Below are 21,533 nucleotides of genomic sequence, written 5' to 3'. Positions count from 1 at the left end.
TTCTCTTTATCTCTCCTCTGCTGTCCAGTCTCTCCTCTCCTCAGTCCTTCATCTTCTCTCATTCCTAGTCTCTCCCTTTCTCATATATCACTCCTCTCTCCCTCTCTCTCTCTCCCCCTCCTCTCCCTCCTTTGTCGTCTTCATATTCCCTTTCATCTCTTTTTTCCTGCTCTCCTTTTTTCTCTCTTTTTCATTTCTGTGTTTTCACTCTTTACTCTCTCCCTTTGTTCTTGCTACACTCTCTCTCTCTCTCTCTCTCTCTCTCACACACACACACACACACACACATACACACACACACACACACACACCATTTAATTTTTACTTTCCTTCCTCTTCATCTTCTCCTTCCCTCCTTCCCTCCTCCTTCCACACCCCTCTTTTCTCCTTCCATCCTTCTCTCCTTCCTTCTACTTCTTCCTTCTAATTTCCTCCTTCCTTCACCTACTTCCCTCTTTCCTTCCCTTCCCCTCCTTCCGTCTTCCCTCCTTCTCCTTCATCTCTTCCTCCATCCTTCTCTTCCTCTCTTCCCTCCTTCCTTCATTCTTATCCTCCTCTCATCCTCCATCCCCTCGTCTCTTACCTCCTTCCTTCTCTCCTTCCTTTTCGCCTCCACCCTCCATCCCTCTCTTCTTCCCTCCATCCTTCTCTTTCCTTTTCTTCACTCATCCGGGTTCATCTCTTTCCTCCATCCTTCTTCCATCACCTCTTCTCTCCATCTTTCCCATCTTCTCCTCCCTCCATCATTCTCCTCTTCTTTCCTTCCTTCTCCTCTTCTTGTCCCTCCATCCTTCTCTTCTCTCCTTCTTCCTTGTCTTCTTCCTTCTCTTCTCCTCCCTCCCTCTTTCTCCTCTTCTCTCCTTCCTTGTCCTCCTCTGCTTCCTCCATCCTTCCTTCTCATCTCCTCCCTCCAACCTTCTGTTCTCTCCTTCCTTCTCCTCCCTCCATCCTTCTCTCCATCCTTCCTCCTTTCCCCTTCTTCCTCCTCTTCTCTCCATCCTTTTCTTCTCCATCCTTCTGCTCTCTCCTCCTTCCTCCTCTTCCCTCCCTCCATCCTTCTTTTCTGTCCTTCCTTCTCTTCTTCCTTCTCCTCCTCTTCTCCTCCCTCCATCCTTCTCTTCTCTCCTTCCTTCTCTTCTCTCCATCCTTCCTCATCTCTCCCTCTTCCTCTTCTCTTTTGACATCGAATAAGGGATGGGAGAAAATTAATGAATAAGGAGAAAGACATTGGTGAAGAGTGATTGATTAGCCAATGAGAGAGAGAGAGAGAGTGAGTGAATGAGGAGGGAAGAACACTAACAAGGAAGAGAGCAGAAAGAATAGATAACAATTGAAAGAGATAGATAGATAGATAGATAGAGAGAGAGAGAGAGAGAGAGAGAGAGAGAATATGCGGGTATTTAGTGAAGCAAGAATCAGGCAGGTGTGTGTGTGTGTGTGTTTGTGAGAGAGAGAGGGAGAGAGAGAGAGAGAGCAGGTGTGTAACGAACAAAGAGAAGTAAACGAACCATACGTAAAAGAATGGACTGACTCTCTCTCTCTCTCTCTCTCTCTCTCTCTCTCTCTCTCTCCCCCCTCCCCTCCCCTCCCCTCCCCTCCAATTCCACTTTCCCCTTTAAGTCAAACTCTCTCACCATTTATTTCCTCCCCTCCCCTCATCCCTCCCCTCCATTCTCCCCTCCCTATACCTTGACCTCCCCTCCCCTCTCTCCCTCTATCATTTACTCCCCTCACTCCTCCCTGCCTTTCTCCCTTCCCCTGTCTCATCCTCTCACTCCCTTCCCCTGTCTTTCACTCCCTCTCACTCCCTTCCCCTCTCCTTCATCCTCTCACTCCCTTCTCCCCCTCTCTCTCTCTTCCCCTTTCTTTTTCCCTTCCGGTCACCTCTCTTTCCCCTCTCCCTCTTGTTTTTTCTCCCTCCCCTCCCCACACCTCTCCCCTCTCCTCTTCCTTTCCTCTCCCCTCTCTTCCCTCTCCTCTACCTCTCCTCTCTTCCCTCTCCTCTACCTCTCCTCTCTTCCCTCTCCTCTACCTCTCCTCTCTTCCCTCTCCTCTACCTCTCCTCTCTTCCCTCTCCTCTTCCCTCTCCTCTTCCTCTCCTCTCTTCCCTCTCCTCTTCCTTTCCTATATTTTCCTCTTTCCCCTTTCCTCTTTTCCCTCTCTTCTCTCCCTTTTCCTTCTTCATTAGTTTTATTTTCTCTTTTTTTCTCAACTTCTCTCTTTTTCTCTCTTTCTCCTTCTTCCATCATCCTTACTGCCTTCCGCCTCTCCTTCTCTTCATTCTTCTCTTTTTCTCTCTTCCTCTTTTCATCTTTTCAATTCTACCTTTCATTTTCATCACCATCTCTCCTTCCTTCCTTCCTTCCTTCCTTCCTTCCTTGTACTTTACTCCTTTGTACTTCCTTAATTCCTTGCATTCCTTCCTTCTTTCCATCTTCCTTGTACTGGCCTTCCAACTATCCTTCCGTCCTTCCTTCCTTCCTTCTTTCCATTTTCCTTGTACTCTCCTTCCTTCCTTCCTTCCTTTCAACCTTCCTTCCATCCATCCATCAATTCATCCATCGATCCATCTCTCCATCCAGCCTTAATTCCTTCCCTCCCTTCCTTCCTTCTCTCTTTTCCTTAATTCTTTCCCTTCCATCTTTCCATCTTCCGTGTACTCTCCTTCCTTCCTTGCTTCCTTCCCTCCCTCCCTTCCTTCCTTCCTTCCTTCCTTCCCTCCTTCCTTCCCTCCTTCCTTCCTTCCCTCCCTCCCTTCCTTCCTTCCTTGTACTGTCCGTCCCTCCTTCCTTCCTTCCCTCCCTCCTTCCTTCCTGGTTTTAATTCCTTGCAGATGAGGGAAGAAATTAGACTTGGGGTAAGAAATGACTCTGGGGAAGAAATGAAAACCACTCTCTCTCTCTCTCTCTCTCTCTCTCTCTCTCTCTCTCTTTCTCTCTCTCTCTTCACTGATTCTTTTTCTCAGTTTCTTAGCTCTCCCCTCCCTTCTTCCTTCCTTTCCCTCCCTTCTTCATCCTCCCTTCCTTTCCTTCCTACATCTCTTTCTCTCCCTCCTCCTCCTTTCCTCTCCCTCTGTCCCCTCTTGCTTTCCCTCCCTCCCTCATTAAAGGCCAATTATTCTATGGTCTAACTAATCTTGTTTGGCTGAGAGAACAATCTCTCTCTCTCTCTCTCTCTCTCTCTCTCGCTCTCTCTCTCTCTCAAATCCAGCATATGCATTAATATTATGAAGGGGCTACTACTACTACTACTACTACTACTACTGCTATTACTACTACGACTGCTACCACCACCACCACTACTGCTGCTACTACTACTACTACTACTACTACTACTACCACCATTATTATTATTATTATTATTAAACTGAATTTACCTTGAAGAATAAGTAAAATATGAAATAGTGATAAGACTGCAAGGATTAGTAGAGAGAGACATATATGAAAATATTGAAAAATGAGACTAACAGGGAGAGGGGGAAGGAGAGCAAAAGGAAAAAATGTGAGAAACAGAAAGTGTGTGTGAGAGAGAGAGAGAGAGAGAGAGAGAGAGAGAGAGAGAGAGAGAGAGAGAGAGAGAGAGAGGGAAAAAAGAGTAAAAGCTGAATTCGGAAACAGAGAAAAGAATTAGAAGGATGACTCAAATATGTTAAAGAAAATGGAGAGAGAGAGAGAGAGAGAGAGAGAGAGAGAGAGAGAGAGAGAGAGATTTAAAGGTGAGAAAGTAGTTGAGAAATTGCAGATTTAGAAGACAGAAATGAGAGTTAATTTTACCTCTTCGAATTTTGTGTGTGTGTGTGTGAGAGAGAGAGAGAGAGAATTTACTTCCTCGGATTTTAGGTTTGTGTGTGTGTGTGTGTGTGTGAGAGAGAGAGAGGGAGAGAGAGAACATACCTTTGGGCCAGCTTGCCTTCTTGAATAATTTACTTCCTCAAACAGCTCCACCTTTTACCTTTATTTTTCTCTTTATTTTCTCATTTTTTAGTAAAGAGAGGAACAGGGCTTTTTTTTTTTCTTTTTTAATTAGGGTAGGAGTTATGATTTTTTCGTTTTGGGGTTTTTTGATGGTAGGCGATTCTTTTGGTTATTATTTTTATTATTATTTATTATCGTAGTGTCATAGTAATAATAATAGTAATAATTATAATCATCATCATCATCATCATCATTATGTTTCCTTGTCACCTTTTTATTTCTCAGTTTTATTATTACAACTTTTAAGTACTAAAACTGGGGTTAAGTTCATTTATTATTATTATTATTATTTTTATTATTATTATTATTATTATTACATTATTTTTTTTATTATGACCTTATTTCATGAACAGCAAGACGATCATAACATTATTATTATTATTATTATTATTATTATTATTATTATTACAGTATTGTCTTTATTATTACCTCATTTCATTAACAGCAAGACGATCATTACATTGTTATTATTATTATTATTATTATTATTGTTATTACAGTATTTTTTTTATTATGACCTTATTTCATGAACAGCAAGACGATCATTACATTATTATTATTATTACTACAGTAGGATTGCATTCGTCTTTTTTTCTTCTATCTTTGTATATATATGTTTTTCTTTTATAGTCATCCCCATAGGTCTGTACAAAAAATGCATCTCATCTTTTCCTTTCCTTTTTTTTTTTTTTTTTTTATATATATATATATATATTGCATCCTTGTCAGATTTTTTTCTTTTCTTTTTTTTTCCATTTTTTTTCAGTGTATTTCAAGGATTTCGTCAGTCTCACCCCTCCCTCGTTTTCTGTTCATTTTTAGTTTTGCGTTTCTCTCTCTCTCTCTCTCTCTCTCTCTCTCTCTCTCTCTCTCTCTCTCTCTCTCTCCTTCCTGCCTCCCGTTTTTGTCCTTCTTTTCCTTCTTTCCTTCATTTTCTTCCTCTATCCTTCACTCCTTCCCTCCCATTCTCTCACCCTCAGTCCTTCACTCATTCTCTCCGTCTCTCCATCACTTCCTCTCTCCTATCTCCCTCCTTCAATCCTTCACTCCCTCCCATCCTCCCTTGTTCACTCCTTCCTTTCCTGCTTTATCCTTCCTTCTCTCCCTCCTTCAGTCCCTCGCCCCTTCCTTCACTCCCTACTATCTTCCCTCTATCCCTCCTTCACTCCTTCCTTCCTCCCTCCTTCCTTTCCTCCCTCCCTCACTCCTTCAGTCCCTCATCTCCTTCACTCCCCCCTCCTCCCTCTATATCCCTCCCTTCTTCACTCCTTTTCCTTCCTCCCTCCTTCACTGCCTCCCATCCTCCTCCTGTCTCCCCCTCCTTCACTCCGTCCCTCTCTCCTTCCTTCACTCGTCCCACCAATATTTGCATGTCCAATGGAATGGGTTAGATCAGATGTGATCACCTGAAGGACGCGGTAAAGGAAGGAAGGAGGGAGGGAGGGAAGAGAGGAAAGGGGGAGGTTAGAATAGGGAGAATGAATGATAGAGATAGCTTGATAGGTAGGTGGAGAGAGAGAGAGAGAGAGAGGGAGGAGGGTAGGGGATTGAACTGATGTTAAAATGGGAGACAAAAAGAGGGAGAGAAGGAAGGGAAGATATGTTAGAGAGAGAGAGACGGAAGTGAGGAAGGGCTTTGGAGGAAAAATGGAGGAGGAAGGAAGAATAGAGGAGGAGGAAGGAGGTGAAGGAAGGAGGAGGGAGGGAGGGAGATTGTGGAGGCGTCGAATTAAGAATGGTATACCGCTGTGTGTGTGTGTGTGTGTGTGTTTGTGAATCTCTCTCTCTCTCTCTCTCTCTCTCTCTCTCAACACTAAGTAAGAACAAGGCAAAGGTATCAGTGAGGAATACCAATAAAGACAAATGGAAAAATAAATCTAGCATAATTCGCTCGAGGAAAGACGTCAAGTGCAAAGCGATGTTGTGTGGAGGAGGAAGAGGAGGAGGAGAGGTCATCACACTTTTGCTCACCACACCCACCACGCCCCTCCTCCCTCCCCTCCCTCCCTCCCTCCCTCGTGCATCCTCCTCCTCTTCCTCCACTTCTGCTTCTTCCTCCCTCTCTCTTCCTCCTCTTCCCTTCATTTCCTCCTCCTTCTCCTCTTTCCTTCGTTCATCCTCTTCCTCCTCTTTCCTTCATTTCCTCCTCCTCCTCCTCCTCCTCTTCTTCATCTTTCCATTCATCCCTCATCTTTCATCCCTCTCTCCATTATCTTCATTCATTCTCTAACTTATCTCCATCTCTCCCTCTCTCCCTCCATCCCTCCCTCCTCCTTACATATTCTCTCCATCACTATGTCCTTCCCGTCATTCCTTCCTTCCTTTTTCTCCTTCCTCTCCCTCTTTCTTCTGCCTTCTGAACTTCCCTTCTTCCTTCATCTTCATTCCTCCCTCCCTTCTTCCTTCGTCTCCTTCGTTCTCTCCTTCCCTTCCTTCTTCCTTCGTCTCCTTCATTCTCTCCTTCCCTCTTCCTTCATCATATTCCCTTCCTCTTGCATCTTCCTCCCTCCCTTCCTCCTTCATTTCCCTCCTCCCATCTTCCTTCGTCTTCACTCCTTCCTTCCCTCTTCCTTCATCTTCCTCCTTCCTTTCCTCCTTCATTTCCCTCCTCCCTCCCATCTTCCTTCGTCTCCTCCACCCTCTCCTTCCCTCCTCCTTCATCATCCTCCCTCCCTCCCTCTCCTCCTCCTCCTCCTCCTCCTCCTCCTCCTCCTCCTCTCTTTCGATCTGTCTCTTTGTTTCCTTCTTTCATTCCTTTATTCAAGTTCTTATGTATTCCTCTCTCTCTCTCTCTCTCTCTCTCTCTCTCTCTCTCTCTCTCTCTCTCTCCAATTTCACAACTTAATTTCTAAAACCAGACACGTATGTATGTATGTGTATGTATGTATGTAATGGTTTGCTGCATGTGGGTGTGCTTTGTTGTCTCTGCCCTGTGTGTGTGTGTGTGTGTGTGTGTGTGTGTGTGTGTGTGTGTGTGTGTGTGGAGACAGTTGTATTGCTTTCTGTTTTTCCCTGAAGTTAGTTTGTGTGCGACATTGTGTTTATCCGTGTGTGTGTGTTTGTGTGTGTGTGTGTGTGTGTGTAAGTATGTAGTAACTGTACACTACTAAGGCTTCATATTCTCCTGACCTACATACTTAGACACACACACACACACACACACAGGCACACGTACACAATTACTCAATCAACACATATTATTTCGTATCCTCTCTCTCTCTCTCTTTTCCTTCTCCCTCTGTTCTTCCCCTCCTCTTCATCTCTCCCCTCCCTCCTTTCCTCTTTCCCTACCCTCCTCCTCTCTGACTCCTCCCCTCCCTCCTCTTCTCCCCTCATCCTTCCCATCCCTCCCCTCGTCCTCTCTCTCTTCGCCTCTCTCTATCATTTCCTCCTCTCTTTCTCCACCTCTTTCTCTCTTCACCTCTCATTCATTTTCTCCTCTCTTTCTCCTCGTCTCTTCATTCCCTCCTTCTCTTTTTTCTTTCTGTCATCATTTCTCCATTCCTTTTTCATCTCTCTCCCTCTTTCCCAACTCTTTCTTCCCTCCCTCTCTCTCTCCCTCCCTTTACCCTGCTTTTGTGTTCCTTGTCCTTCTCTCCTCTTTGCCCTCCCTCCCTCCCTCTCCCTTCTCCTTATCTCTGTTTTTCTCTCCCTCTTTCCACTCCTCCACTTCTTCCTTTCCTTCTCTGTCTCTCCTTCCTTCCTTTTCTTCCCTCCTTTCCCTCCCTCCCTCTCATCTTATCTGTTTTTCTCGCCCTCTTCTCACTGCTTCACTTTATCCTTTCATTCTGTCTCTCCTTCCTTTTTTTTTCTTCCCTCCTCTCCCTCCCTCCCTCCCTCCCCAATCAAACCCCCAATCCGTAATAAAGAAATCAACAGTCTTTCCAAAATGTAGTGACTCTAATTGGGTTGTTAAGGCGTGATGGGCTGATTGGGTGATTCGACTTGCTTTCTTGCGGCCTGGCTAGTTAGGGGAATTAGTGGGGGGGAGGGGAGGGGATAGTGGATGATGATGATGGACAAATTGGATTGGTGAGGGTTGGGGTGAGAGGAGGTTGTGGTGGCGGTGGTGATGGTGGGGGTAGGTTGTGATGGTGGGGGTAGGTTGTGATGGTGGTGGTAGGTGGTGGGGAGGTAAATTGGGGGTGGGGGAAGATGGAGAGGGAGAGTAGGAGAATTTAATGAGGTGGATGGGGGTGATCTGAAGTTCTGTATTCTTTGGTGTGTATGTGTGTGTGTGTGTGTGTGTGTGTGTGTGTGTGTGTATGCGCGCGCCCCTAATCATTTCCCATCTCATATCCCGCCTCTCTTCACCTTTTCTCCTTCTCCCTCCCTTCCTCTTTCACCTGTTCTTCCCTTGTTCTTGTGTTGTTATGTTTCTTCTCTTTCCCATTGTTCCCCCCCCTCTCTCTCTCTCTCTCTCTCTTTTCTCCATCCTTCCCCCCACCTCCCCCTTCTCACCTTTTCTCCCCTCCCCCGAGTACACCTGGCCCTCTCACCTGTCTCCCCCTCATTAAGGTCCAACAGGTAATTACAGATGATAAGGATGAGGGGAGGTATTAGCCAGCGAGGGGAAATAGGGGAGAGAGGGAGGGAGGGGGAAGGAAAAGAGGGGAGGGAATGGGTAAGAAGGAAGAAAGTTTGAAGGAAAAATGGAAGAGGAGAAGTGACAGGAAAGGGAAAGAGGAAGATGAATGAGAAGATGAGGAGGAGGAGAGGAGATAGGGGAAAGAATGGCGAAAGGGAGGGGAAAAGGAGGGGAGAGGAAGGGGGAGGAGAATTGTGAAGGGGAAGAGAAGAGGAGGGGAAGGAGATTAAGAGGGGGAGGAGGAAGGAAGAGGAAATAGAGAAAGAAGTGAGAGGAAGAGAAGTCAGGAGGGAAGGGAGGAGGAAGAATAAGAGGGAGGGAGTGAGAAGAGAACAGAGAGGGAAGGGAGGAAGAAGAAAGGGACCAAGAAAGCATAGATAGATAAAGAATTAGATAGATAGATAGATTTGAACCCCATTCCACACAAATAGATAGATAGATAGATAGACAAGGGATAGATAGTTGCTGTTAAATACTGTTTTGGACGAACCCCATTGGATACGTAGGTGGATAGATAGAGAGATTAGATAGATGGATAGATAGACAGATAGATAGGTGCCGTTAAATACTCTTGAAACCCATTACACACCAACCACCTCATTCCATCTGGCCCCATTAACTGCATAACTGCCCCATTAGGCCCACTCAGCCCCGCACCCTTTGAGAGGAGAGAGAGAGAGGATGGGGGGCAGTTTGTGTTGTGGTTGTGGGGAGATGTGTGAGAGAGGGGGAGAATGGGAACTCTCTCTCTCTCTCTCTCTCTCTCTCTCTCCTATTTCTTTTCCCTCTTATATTACCCGTCCCCGCCGCGGAGGAGCTCGGGGACGGGTATTGTTTTCACTCGGTTTGTCTGTTTATTTGTCTGTCTATGTGTTTTTTAACAATTGTACGTGAAAACTACTGGTGCGATTTTGACTGCAATGAAAGGGATGATGGGCTATGACCTTCTGATTACTTTATTAAATTTTAGGCCAAATTGGGCCAAGGCTGTCCCTCCCCCCACACACACAAAAAAAAAAATCGTTTTTTCGCCACAACTGCTCTCCAATTCGTCAGATCGACATGAAACCCAACCCTAAAGGTGCATCTTTCAAATCTGCATCCTATAACACGCCTCATTACATCAGGGGGGTCACCCCCCAGTTAGCGGTAGGGGGGTCAGTGTCAGGTGGGTCCTATAACATGCCTCATTACATCAGGGGGGTCACCCCCCAGTTAGCGGTAGGGGGGTCAGTATCAGGTGGGTCCTATAACATGCCTCATTACATCAGGGGGGTCACCCCCCAGTCAGCGGTAGGGGGGTCAGTGTCAGGTGGGTCGGGCCTAAAATTTCAAATGGGCATAAAATCATCAATTTTCACCCGATTTACTCCAAATTTGATATGTGACATCTTTGACTAGATATCCTGGTGTTTTTATACGTCAGCACTAAAATGACTGCCGGGGACGGGTTTGCTGGGCCGTGACACCGCTTGTTCTATTTTTTTATTTATACAGTTTTGTTGGGATTGAGTTCTTAATAATTTTATCTTCTCCTCCTCCTCCTCCCCCTCCTTCCTCCCCTATCCTCCCCCTCCCCCTCCTCCTCCCACTCTCATCCTCCTCCCCATACCAATCACAGGTTAATTAAATCCCGCACCTGTGTCCGTGGCAGATAATATTCAGCCTCTGTGATGCCCCTCTATCTCACTTTCTCACTTCCTTGCTCACTTTCTCACTCCCTATCTCACTTTCTCACTCCCTCGCTCACCTTGTTTCTCTCTCTCTCTCTCTCTCTCTCTCTCTCTCTCTCTCTCCCCTCCAATCTGGCCACATTCTCTCCACGTTTCCTCCAGTTCCTCCCTCGGGCACATAGATAAGCAAAGGGCACTAGAGTGAGCCACAGAGAGAGAGAGAGAGAGAGAGAGAGAGAGAGAGAGAGAGAGAGAGAGAGAGAAGGGGGAAGAAATGGAAAAGGAGAGAAATGGGGAAGTAGACGAGAGAGAGAGAGAGAGTCGTTCATTCTTATCTACCAACTTGCTTACCATAACTCTCTCTCTCTCTCTCTCTCTCTCTCTCTCTCTCTCTCTCTCTCACTGTCTCTCTCTCTCTCTCTCTCTCTCTCTCTCTCTCACTGTCTCTCTCTCTCTCTCTCAACCTGGTCAGTCCCTGTGATGTTGTTCTGGCGATTTCAAAGACTTACCTTTAGGGGACTGAGAGAGAGAGAGAGAGAGAGAGAATCGGATCCTTACATTAGCCTTGGGGGAGGGGTGAGAGGTGGAGAGGAAGGAAGAGGATGTTGAGAGAGAGAGAGAGTTGTTGGGGGAGGGAGGAAATTGGGGAAGGGAGAGGAAGGAAGATAGGGAAGGGAAGAGGAGAGGGGGAGAGAAAGAGGAGAGGGGGGAGAGGGTAGGGAGGAGGGGATGGGGAGAGGGAAAGGGAACAGGGAGGAGAGAGAGAAGAGAGAGAGAGTCATTAATGTTGATCAGTGGACTTAACATACCTTCCTATTCGAAAGATTAGTTAACACACACACACACACACACACACACACACACACACACACACACACAGTCTTGAGAGGATATAGAACGTGGAATGACAAAACGAGATAAGAGGAGGAGGGGGAGGAAGAAGAGGAGAAGGAGGAGGGGGAGGAAGAGGAGGAGGGGGAGGAAGAGGAGGAGGAGGGAGATGGAATTAGTGGAAGTAGAAAGAGAAGGGAAGAGGAGGGGAGGAGACAGAAGAAGAAAAAGAAGAGGAGGAAGAGGAAGAAAAGACTAGAAAGAGGAAGAGGAAGGACAGAGGGAGGGGAGGGTAATCGATAGAGGGAGGATATTAAGAGGAAGAGGAGGAAGAAGAAGAGGAGAAAGAGGAGGAGGAGTTCAAGGAAAAGAGAACGGAAAGGAGATGAGGAGGAGGAAGAAGAAGAGGAGGAGGAGAAAGAAGAGGAGGAAGAGCAGGAGGAGGAGGAGGAAGAAGAGGAGGAGGAGGAGGAAAAAGAAAATAGAATAACAGGGAAGAGAGGAGGAGAAGAAAAGAGGTGGAGGGAAGAGGAAAACAAGAGGACGATAAGAAGAGAGAGAGAGAGAGAATCTTACCTCCACGATTCTTCCACTCTTTTCTCTCCAATCTCTCCACCGGGTCCATTCATTCCTTCATCTCCTCCTCCTCCCCCTCTTCCTCCTCCTCCTCCCCCTCTTCCTCCTCCTCCTCTTCTTCCTCCTCCTCCTCCTCCTCTTCTTCTTCCTCCTCCTCCTCTTCTTCCTCCTCCTCCTCCTCCTCTTCTTCCTCCTCCTCCTCCTCTTCTTCCTCCTCCTCCTCCTCTTCTTCCTCCTCCTCCTCCTCCTCCTCCTCCTCGGCTGTCCTATCGTCATTTTTCTTGCGTCCTCTCTCTCTCTCTCTATCTGACTCAGTGTTCGTGGACTGCATTTCTTTTTCTTTCTTCCCATTTTCTCTTTTCCGTCTATTTATCTGTATATCTATCAGTCTATCTGTCTGTCTCTATTTATCTATCTATACATTGCTTTTTCTTTGGATTTTTTTCTTTCGTTTAGGTACAATAGGATCAGGTCTCTCTCTCTCTCTCTCTCTCTCTCTCTCTCTCTCTCTCTCATTTACTGGAAATTTACTTATGCAAAATAAAATCATCAGTCTGAAGGGGAACTGTGTGTGTGTGTGTGTGTGAGAGAGAGAGAGAGAGAGAGAGAGAGAGCGTTTTTCTTTCATTCCGCTCTTTCCTTCTTTCTCGCTCATTCCGCCATGTAATGTCCGACCTAATGGAACATAATTCTGTCTCTCTCTCTCTCTCTCTCTCTCTCTCTCTCTCTCTCTCTCTCTCGTTCTCACAATTTTATGTTATTTTATTCTCCTCCTCCTTCTCCACCTCCTCCTCCTCCTCCTCCTCCTCCTCCTGTTCGTTTTCTTCCCTCCTTTCCTTCTTTCCTTTTTATTTTCCCCTTCTTCCTCTCCTTTCCCCTCACTCTCCTGTCACTCTCATCATTTTCCCTTGTACCCTCCCTTTCTCTCCCTTTCCCTCTTTTTCCCTCCTGCTCTCCTCCCTCAACCTTTCCTCCCTCTCCTCCCTTCACACCTCCCTCTCCCTACATCCTCCTCCTCCTCCTCCGTACCTCCCTTCACCGGTAGTTCCCTCCCTCACCCTCCTCCTCTCCCCTCTCTTCCTTTTCCTCCTCCTCTTCATGCCTCACTCCTCCCTCCCTTCCCCCAACACTCTTCCTTCCCTGTACCTACCTCCTCCTCCTCGTCCTCCTCCTCCTCCTCCTCCTCGGTGTCTCATTTCTCCTAGTTGGATTCTCACTTAGTTTATTTTAGTGAGCGATTTATTTTTTTTTTTAACATATCCTGTTTATGTATATATTTTTTCTTCATGTATTTATCTATCTATTTCTTTATCTATCTTTTTGTATTATGTATTTTTATATCTATTTATATATCTATCTGTTCATTTACTCATTTATCTATCTACCTGTGTGTGTTATGTAATGTTTATCTATGTGTCTATCTATCTGTGTGTGTGTGGATTTTTTGTGTACGAATTTGTCTATTGTCTGTCTATCTATCTTTACATCTATTTGTCTGTCACTCTTTTGTCTGTCTATTTGTCTATCTATCTATCAGTTTGTCTGTATGCCTGTTTTATCTATCTATTGGTATTTATCTATCTATCTGTATCTCAGAATATCTTGTAACTTTAGGCAAGAGCTCAGTATTCGACTTTTTGGTTTCCCATGCGAGTTATGGCTGTGTGTGTGTGTGTGTGTGTGAGAGAGAGAGAGAGAGAGAGAGAGAGAGAGAGGGAGGGAGAGAGGGAGGAAATAGTAGTAATTAGATCAGGTAAATGGAATGAAATCAGGTGAGTTGGTATTAAAAAATAAAATAAATGAGAAAAATAGGAATTAGGTAAAAAAAAAAAATACAGAAGTTTATATATATATTTTTTGGATTAAAGTGGGAGTTTGAAAAGAGGAAAATGAGAGAGAGAGAAAAAAAGAGAGACAAACAGACAGACAGACAGAGAAATCCAAAAACAGGAATTAGGTAAAAAAAAAAATGTAAAAAAATTTATATATATTTTTTGGAGTAAAGTGAGTTTGAAAACAGGAAAATTAGAAAGGAAAAAAAATCCAAAAACAGGAATTAGGTAAAAAAATATATATATATAGAAAAATTTATATATATTTTTTGGAGTAAAGTGAGTTTGAAAAGAGGAAAATTAGAGAGAGAGAGAGAGAGTTTTTCCTGATTAAAGAGAAGGGAGAGGTTAATCAAATCTCAAGAAAAAGAATATGAATAAAAACACAATGGGGAAATAATCGTATCAGAAGGGAAAGAAAATTGACGAAAAGAAAAGGAAAATAGCAGAATAATTTTTAAGTATCAAGGAGGGGAAAAAAATTGATGGAAAAAAAGGATAATTTGAGTTTTGAGAAATGAGATTAATTTGAGTTAAAAAAAATATGAGTTTTGAGGAAGGAAAATTGATGAAAAAAAAAAGAATAATTTGAGTTTTGAGAAATGAGAAATATTTGTGAGTTAAAATTGATGAAAAAAAAAAAAAACTGAATAATTGATGAGTATAGAGGAAGGAACATTGATGAAAAAAGAAGGAAAATAACAGAATAATTGATGAGTTTTGAGGAAGGAAAATTGATGAAAAAAATAACAATAATTGATGAGTTTAGAGGAAGGAAAATTGATGGGAAAGAAAGAAAATAACAGAATGATTAATGAGTTTTGAGGAAGGAAAATTGATGAAAAAAGAAAGAAAAATACAGAATAATTGATGAGTTTAGAGGAAGGAAAATTGATGGGAAAGAAAGAAAATAACTAATTAATGAGTTTTGAGGAAGGAAAAGTGATGAAAAAGAAAGAAAATAACAGACTAATTGATGAGTTTAAAGAAAAGGAAAATTCATGAAAAGAATTGAAAAATACCAAAATAATTTACGAGTTTTGAGAGAGGAAAATTGATCAGAAGGACATGATCAGAATAATCTTTAAAGTTTCGAGACAAGGAAAAGTGATAAAGAAAAGGAAATATCAGAATAATTTTTGAGTGTAAATGAGGGAAAAATGGATGAAGAGAAAGGGAAATTATTTGAGTATATAGAGAAAGGAAAATTGATCAGAGGAAAAGGAAACCTGATGAAAACAGGGAAATTATTTGAGTATATAAAGGAAAAGTGGTCCGAGGAAAAGGAAAAGGAAAACTGATGAAAACAAGGAAATTACCAGAGTTAATAGGAGAGGGAAATTGATTTAAAAAAAGAAAAGAAAAGGAAAATTGATGAAAGGAAAGGGCAATTGTCAGTATTTGTTGAGCTCTGAGAGGAAAAGGAAGAGTGATCAAAAGGCATGGGATTATATCAGCGTTAGGTGTGACAGGTGTGGAGGTGATTAAGGTGGCGGGAGGGTTGTTAGGGCTAATGTGGATTTATGGGTGAGGAGGAAGAAAGTGTATCAGTGGCCAAGCAAGATGAATTGCCTTGTTTAACAGTTTAGGGAGGAGATGGACGAGCAGCAGGGTGACCTTTGTATCAATATATATTAGAACTGTGTAGACAGGTAGATGGATGGGTGGACGCATTTTTGCACCGTATACATACATATCTATCTATCTATATATATACACACAAAAAAAATATGCGTGCACCCGTGTGTGTGTGTGTGTGTGAGAGAGAGAGAGAGAGAGAGAGAGAGAGAGATTAAGAGGATTAAAAAAAGAGCGCACCTGCCAGCCAAAGTGACGTTATTAGGATTCATAAAGACAGGATTAATCGATGAGGGGGGGGGGAGCAAAAGACAGGGGAAAAAAAAAGGGAGCAGCATAATTTGAGAATCCATCAGAGGTCATTAATTCAAGACACAGGGCGACATTATCAGCTTAGCAACGTCACACACACACACACACACACACACACACACACACACACACACACACACACACACACACACGATACCAAACACTGAAAAGTGATTTTCTCCTTGATTTTTTTGAAGTATCTGCCCTGGAATGTATAAAAATTTTATTAATAAAATTATAACTAATAATAATAATAATCATAATAATAATAATTATTATTATTATTATTATTATTATTATTTTATTTTTGTTTTTATCAAGTTTTAACGCTACCTATATCCTACTCATCACCTGCTCATTCTCTACGTATCACCTGCTCATCATTTACTTATCCTCTCCCTCAGGTTGTGGTCAGCAGCGTCAGCACTTTCGCACGGCGCCAGTAGATCAGCAGGTGGTTGAAGGGGGGGTTGCCATCATACGCTGTGAAGTAGGACACCAAGCAGGCAGGGTGCAGTGGGCCAAGGATGGATTTGTCTTGGGTGAGTGTTATTCAAGGAGAAGATTTTGGTATGTTCTGGACAGAGTTGGCACTGATTAAATCAAATTGATTTAATCATGTGATGAAATAATTGATTTTTGTGCTCAAATATATATATATATTTTTTACATCTTAAAGTTAACAGAAATATAATCTAAAGGTATACAAAAGTAGTATAACACTTTCTGTTGGCATTCATTTATTCAGCTATTTAAGCATTAAGTCAGCAGCTTTTGGAGAATGGTGCCATTAGATATTGCTATATTGTATGACAAAAAATATTTTTACATTTGTGACACTAAGTATTGACATTATTTGTACATGTGAAATACTGAACCATAAATCAACAACCCAGCCATAAGACTAGGTCGGCTGTGTTGGGTGACTAACCCCAGCCATAAGACTAGGTAGGCTGTGTTGGGTCACTTAAAACAAAACCCAGCCATAAGACTAGGTAGGCTGTGCTGGGTCACTTAAGGCAAAACCCAGCCATAAGACTAGGTAGGCTGTGCTGGGTGACTAACCCCAGCCATAAGACTAGGTAGGCCGTGCTGGGTGACTAAGGCAAAACCCAGCCATAAGACTAGGTAGGCTGTGCTGGGTGACTAACCCCAGCCATAAGACTAGGTAGGCTGTGCAATAAGCCATAAGACTAGGTAGGCTGTGCTGGGTCACTTAAGACAAAACCCAGCCATAAGACTAGGTAGGCTGTGCTGGGTGACTAACCCCAGCCATAAGACTAGGTAGGCTGTGCTGGGTCACTTAAGACAAAACCCAGCCATAAGACTAGGTAGGCTGTGCTGGGTGACTAACCCCAGCCATAAGACTAGGTAGGCTGTGCTGGGTGACTTAAGACAAAACCCAGCCATAAGACTAGGTAGGCTGTGCTGGGTGACTTAAGACAAAACCCAGCCATAAGACTAGGTAGGCTGTGCTGGGTGACTAACCCCAGCCATAAGACTAGGTAGGCTGTGCTGGGTGACTTAAGACAAAACCCAGCCATAAGACTAGGTAGGCTGTGCTGGGTGACTTAAGACAAAACCCAGCCATAAGACTAGGTAGGCTGTGCTGGGTGACTAACCCCAGCCATAAGACTAGGTAGGCTGTGCTGGGTCACTTAAGACAAAACCCAGCCATAAGACTAGGTAGGCTGTGCTGGGTGACTTAAGACAAAACCCAGCCATAAGACTAGGTAGGCTGTGCTGGGTGACTTAAGACAAAACCCAGCCATAAGACTAGGTAGGCTGTGCTGGGTCACTTAAGACAAAACCCAGCCATAAGACTAGGTAGGATGTGCTGGGTCACTTAAGACAAAACCCAGCCATAAGACTAGGTAGGATGTGCTGGGTCACTGAAGGTCATGTCATAATAACATCAGCTTTTGATTTGTCTGTGTGGTAATATAATCAGCTTTGCAATATGCTGTGTGTAATACCACTGGCAACTCAGCCTTAACCAGCAGTGTACAGACAGCACTGGAACAGCAATATGCTGTGTGTATTACCACTGGCAACTCAGCCACTACCACTAGTGTACACACAGCACTGTTAACCACTAGTGTACACACAGCACTGTTAACCACTAGTGTACACACAGCACTGGAACAGCAATATGCTGTGTGTATTACCACTGGCAACTCAGCCACTACCACTAGTGTACAGACAGCACTGTAAACCAGCAGTGTACACACAGCACTGGAACAGGTGTGTAGCTGGAGTCTGGCCAGTGAACCATCAGTGCACAGACAGGACGTGATGTGCACAGTATTCAGTTCACTGCTTTTGAAATATTAGATATATAATAAACAGAAATATCAAATAAATAAAATAAAATAAATCGAATAAATAAAAAAATCACTGATTTTTTTTTGGGGGGGGGGGTTAAAAAAATCACCGACCGTGGTTCTAGGAGATTTTTGCAGGATAAACAGGAGGTGGGCAGATGTTACGTAACCTTTGTAGTAGGTAGAGGGAGGGGGTACATCTATACTGCACCGTCCAATTTTGTGTTCTAGGAGAAGATTTTGTAGAAGGTAGATAGATACAGGACGCGTGTAGATAGATAGATATAGAACATAGATAGATAGATAGATGGAGGGTAGAGAAAGGACTGGAGAGGGGTTGCCGAACGCTGAAGTGGGTGGGTGATTCTGACATGCCCTTGAGAGAGAGAGAGAGAGAGAGAGAGAGAATGAAAGGGAGGAAGAATAGAAGAGAGATGGAAGTTGAGGAGAGGGAGGCGGAGGGGAAGAAAGATGAGAGAGAGAGAGAAATGGGAGATGGAAGAGAGATGAAAGTCGAGGAGACGGAGGGGGAGGGGAAGAAAGATGAGAGAGAGAGAGAGAGAAAGAGAAGACGGAGGGGGAGGGGAAGAAAGATGGGAGGGAGGGAGAGAGAGAGAAAGACGGAGGGGGAAGGGAAGAAAGATCAGAGAGAGAGAGGGAGAGGAAATGAAATGCGTTTACTGGAAGCGTGGAAATGAGGTGATCACTTACTCCTACGGAAATGATTATTTTAGAGAGAGAGAGAGAGAGTAGAAGGGAGACAGAACGGAAGACTAGAGAGAGAGAGAGAAATGGAACGGAGATAGAATGAAAAGTAAGGGAGGAAAAGTGTGTGTGTGTGAGAGAGAGAGAGAGAGAGAGAGAGAGAGAAAGTTGGTTAGACAGGCTTCGTTAGTCTAGTACTAGGGTGAGAGAGAGAGAGAGAGAATAACCATCATCAGATCTCTCCTCCTCCTCCTCCTCCTCCTTCACTGTATTATATTGCTAAAATACACATTCAGTTTAATAGATTTCTCTCTCTCTCTCTCTCTCTCTCTCTCTCTCTCTCTCTCTCTCAACTGACCATCGCCGCGTCTTGTTTGTATACAATGTTGGTTCACGCCTTACGCCTCCTCCTGTGTGTTGAGAGAGAGAGAGAAGGAAATCGATTGGGAGGAAGAGAAATGTTGTGGAAGAAAGTGAAGATAAAGAGAGAGAGAGAGAGAGTAGGAAATTGATGTGGAGGGAGAGAGAGGTAGTGGAAGAAAGTGATGAGTGAGAGAGAGAGAGAGAGAATGATGATGATGATGAAAAGAGAGTAGAAGGAATGAAGGAGGAATGAAGGTGATTGACGGAGGAGGAATGTAAGAAGTAAGCGAAGAATGAATGAGTGAAGGAAGGAAGGAAATGAAGGAAGGAAAGAAGCAATGAATGAAGGATTGAACAGAAAATGAAGGAAGGAGGGGAAGTAAGAAGCAGTGAATGAATGAAGGAAGGAAAGAAGCAATGAAGTAAGGAAGGAGGGGAAGAAAGAAGCAATGAAGGAAGGAAGGAGGGAAAGGAAGAAGCAGTGAAGGAAGGAAAGGAAGCAATGAAGGAAGGAAGGAGGGAAAGGAAGAAGCAGTGAAGGAAGAAGGAAGGAAAGGAAGCAATGAAGGAAGGAAGGAAAGGAAGTAATGAATGAAAGAAGGAAGGAAGGAAGGAAAGAAAAGGAAGGAAGAAACAAAGAAGGTAGGAATGAAGGAAAGAAAAAAGAAGGAAAGAAGGAAGGAGAGGAAGAAGCAGTGAATGAATGAAGGAAGGAAGGAAGAATGAAGGAAAGACGATAGAGGAAGGAAAATAGGGAAAATTCAACATATTCCAAACGAGATGACAGGAAAAGAGTAGGAAAATAATTATATATAAACAAGGACGAAAAAATATGAATAAATAAAAGACGATAAGAATAGACGAAAAGGCGAAGGAAAAAGTGAAAGAGGGATGGAAAGAAAAAAACAACAAAAAGCAAGAATAACAAGAGGCTGAGGAAGACGGGGATAATTGATTCAGTAAAAAGACAGTCTCTCTCTCTCTCTCTCTCTCTCTCTCTCTCTTCCTTTCCTTCCTAACCCTTAATTCGTTCCTTCATTTTCCCTCCTTCCTTCTTTCCTTCCTTCATTCATTATCATCATTTTTCCCTACCTTCCCTCCCTCCCTCCTTCCTTCCTTCTTTCCTTCCTTCCCTCCTTCCCTTCTTTCTTCCCTCCCTCCTTCCCTTCTTTTCTTCCTTCCTTCCTTCCCTCCTTCCTTCCTTCCTTCCCTCCTTCCTTCCTTCCTTTCCTCCTTCCTTCCCTCCTTCCTTCCTTCCTTCCCTCCTTCCTTCGCGATCTGCTGTTTTAATCTTGGTTTACGCAATTTTTGGTCCCAACTCTACGGAGGCGACAACCCAATTTTCAACAAGAGGAATTAGGAGAGGATGAAGAGAGGAGAGAGGGAGAGTAAAGAGAGGGGAGAGAGAGACTGGAGGGGAGGTAATGTATTGAGAGAGAGAGTTGGACAGCTGGGAGGGGAGAGAACAGTGAGGGAGATAGGGAGGGGAGATACAGAGACATAGAGAGAAAGAGAGAGAAATGAATGAGAGTATAGAAGAGTGAGTGAATGAGTATAGAGTGAGTGAGACAGGGAGAGAAGGTGAATGAGAGGGAGGAAGAGGAAGTGATGAAGAGGGAGGAAGTGAAAGAGGAAGAAAATTGAGGAAACGAATGATGAAAAATATATATGTGGAAGATAAACTTAAGGAAAATAATAGTGATGATAGTAGTAGTAGTAGTAATCATAGTAATAGTAATAAGAATGATGATAGTAGTAGTAGTAATAATAATAATAATAGAAGAGAAGGTCTACTACTACTACTACTAATGATGATGATGATGATAATAATAATAATTAATAATAATGATAATAATAATAATAAAATTGGAGAAGTAGAGAAAGAATGAGAACAGTGTAAGAGAGAGAGAGAGGAGGAGGAGGAGGAGGAGGAGGAAATATGGGATGGATAGAAAAGCTAATGGAGAAGAAAATTATGATAGTCGAGGAAGAGGAAGAGGAGGAGGAGGAGGAGGAAGAGGTGAGAAGGAAAAGAGGAAGAGGAAATTGAAGAATGATGATGATGGAGGAGGAAGAGGAAAGCGAAAGAATAATAATGTTAGAATTACAAATTATTATTATTATTATTGTTATTATTATTATTATTATTATTATTATTACTGTATTATTGTCATTTTTTATTTATGATTATATTTTCATTGCCATTTATTTATTATTATTATTATTATTATTATTATTATTATTATTATTTTGTTTATTGTTACTATTATCATAATCGTGATTATTAATTTTACTTCAGAATTATTATTATTATTATTATTATTATTATTGAATTATGGAACTTATTATTATTGTTGAAATTAATGAGTTGTTACTACTGATAGATAGATAAATAGGTAGATAGACAGGTAAATAGATAGACAGATAGATGGATAGATACATTAGATAGTTAGATACAGTACATAGAGATAGATAGATAGATAGATACAGTACATAGAGATAGATAGATAGATAGATAGATAGTAATGATAGATAGAGCAAGGCAAAGAGAAAACAGGAAGAGATAGATAAAATAAAATTATCCGTAAAACAATAGAGGAAAAAATAGATACGAGAGAGAGAGAGAGAGAGAGAGAAAGTAGGAAGAGGAAAAGAAAGTCGGAAGGAAGAGAAACAAATACATTCTCTCTCTCTCTCTCTCTCTCACACACACACACACACACACACACACACACACACACAATTTCCTTTTTATCGTCATCATCATCATCATCATC

The 21,533-nt window shown here is 43.0% G+C and overlaps 1 protein-coding gene across 1 annotated transcript in view; it reads left to right on the top strand.

Annotated features, from left to right (window-relative positions):
• LOC145396047 (nephrin-like) overlaps positions 1 to 21,533 on the top strand; it is a 299,410-nt gene that overhangs the window by 118,344 nt on the left and 159,533 nt on the right. The window contains exon 2 of the mRNA XM_080269511.1: positions 15,769 to 15,906. Within this exon, the coding sequence (XP_080125637.1) occupies positions 15,769 to 15,906 (138 nt within the window). The remainder of the gene's footprint in view (positions 1 to 15,768; positions 15,907 to 21,533) is intronic.

This window comes from Coenobita brevimanus, chromosome 34 (genome assembly GCF_032717465.1).
Source record: "Coenobita brevimanus isolate Jiangsu-jjx chromosome 34, ASM3271746v2, whole genome shotgun sequence".
NCBI classification, from domain to species: Eukaryota; Metazoa; Arthropoda; class Malacostraca; order Decapoda; family Coenobitidae; genus Coenobita; species Coenobita brevimanus.
Note: the sequence above shows the minus strand (reverse complement) of the source record. Positions and strands in the feature narration are given on the sequence as shown.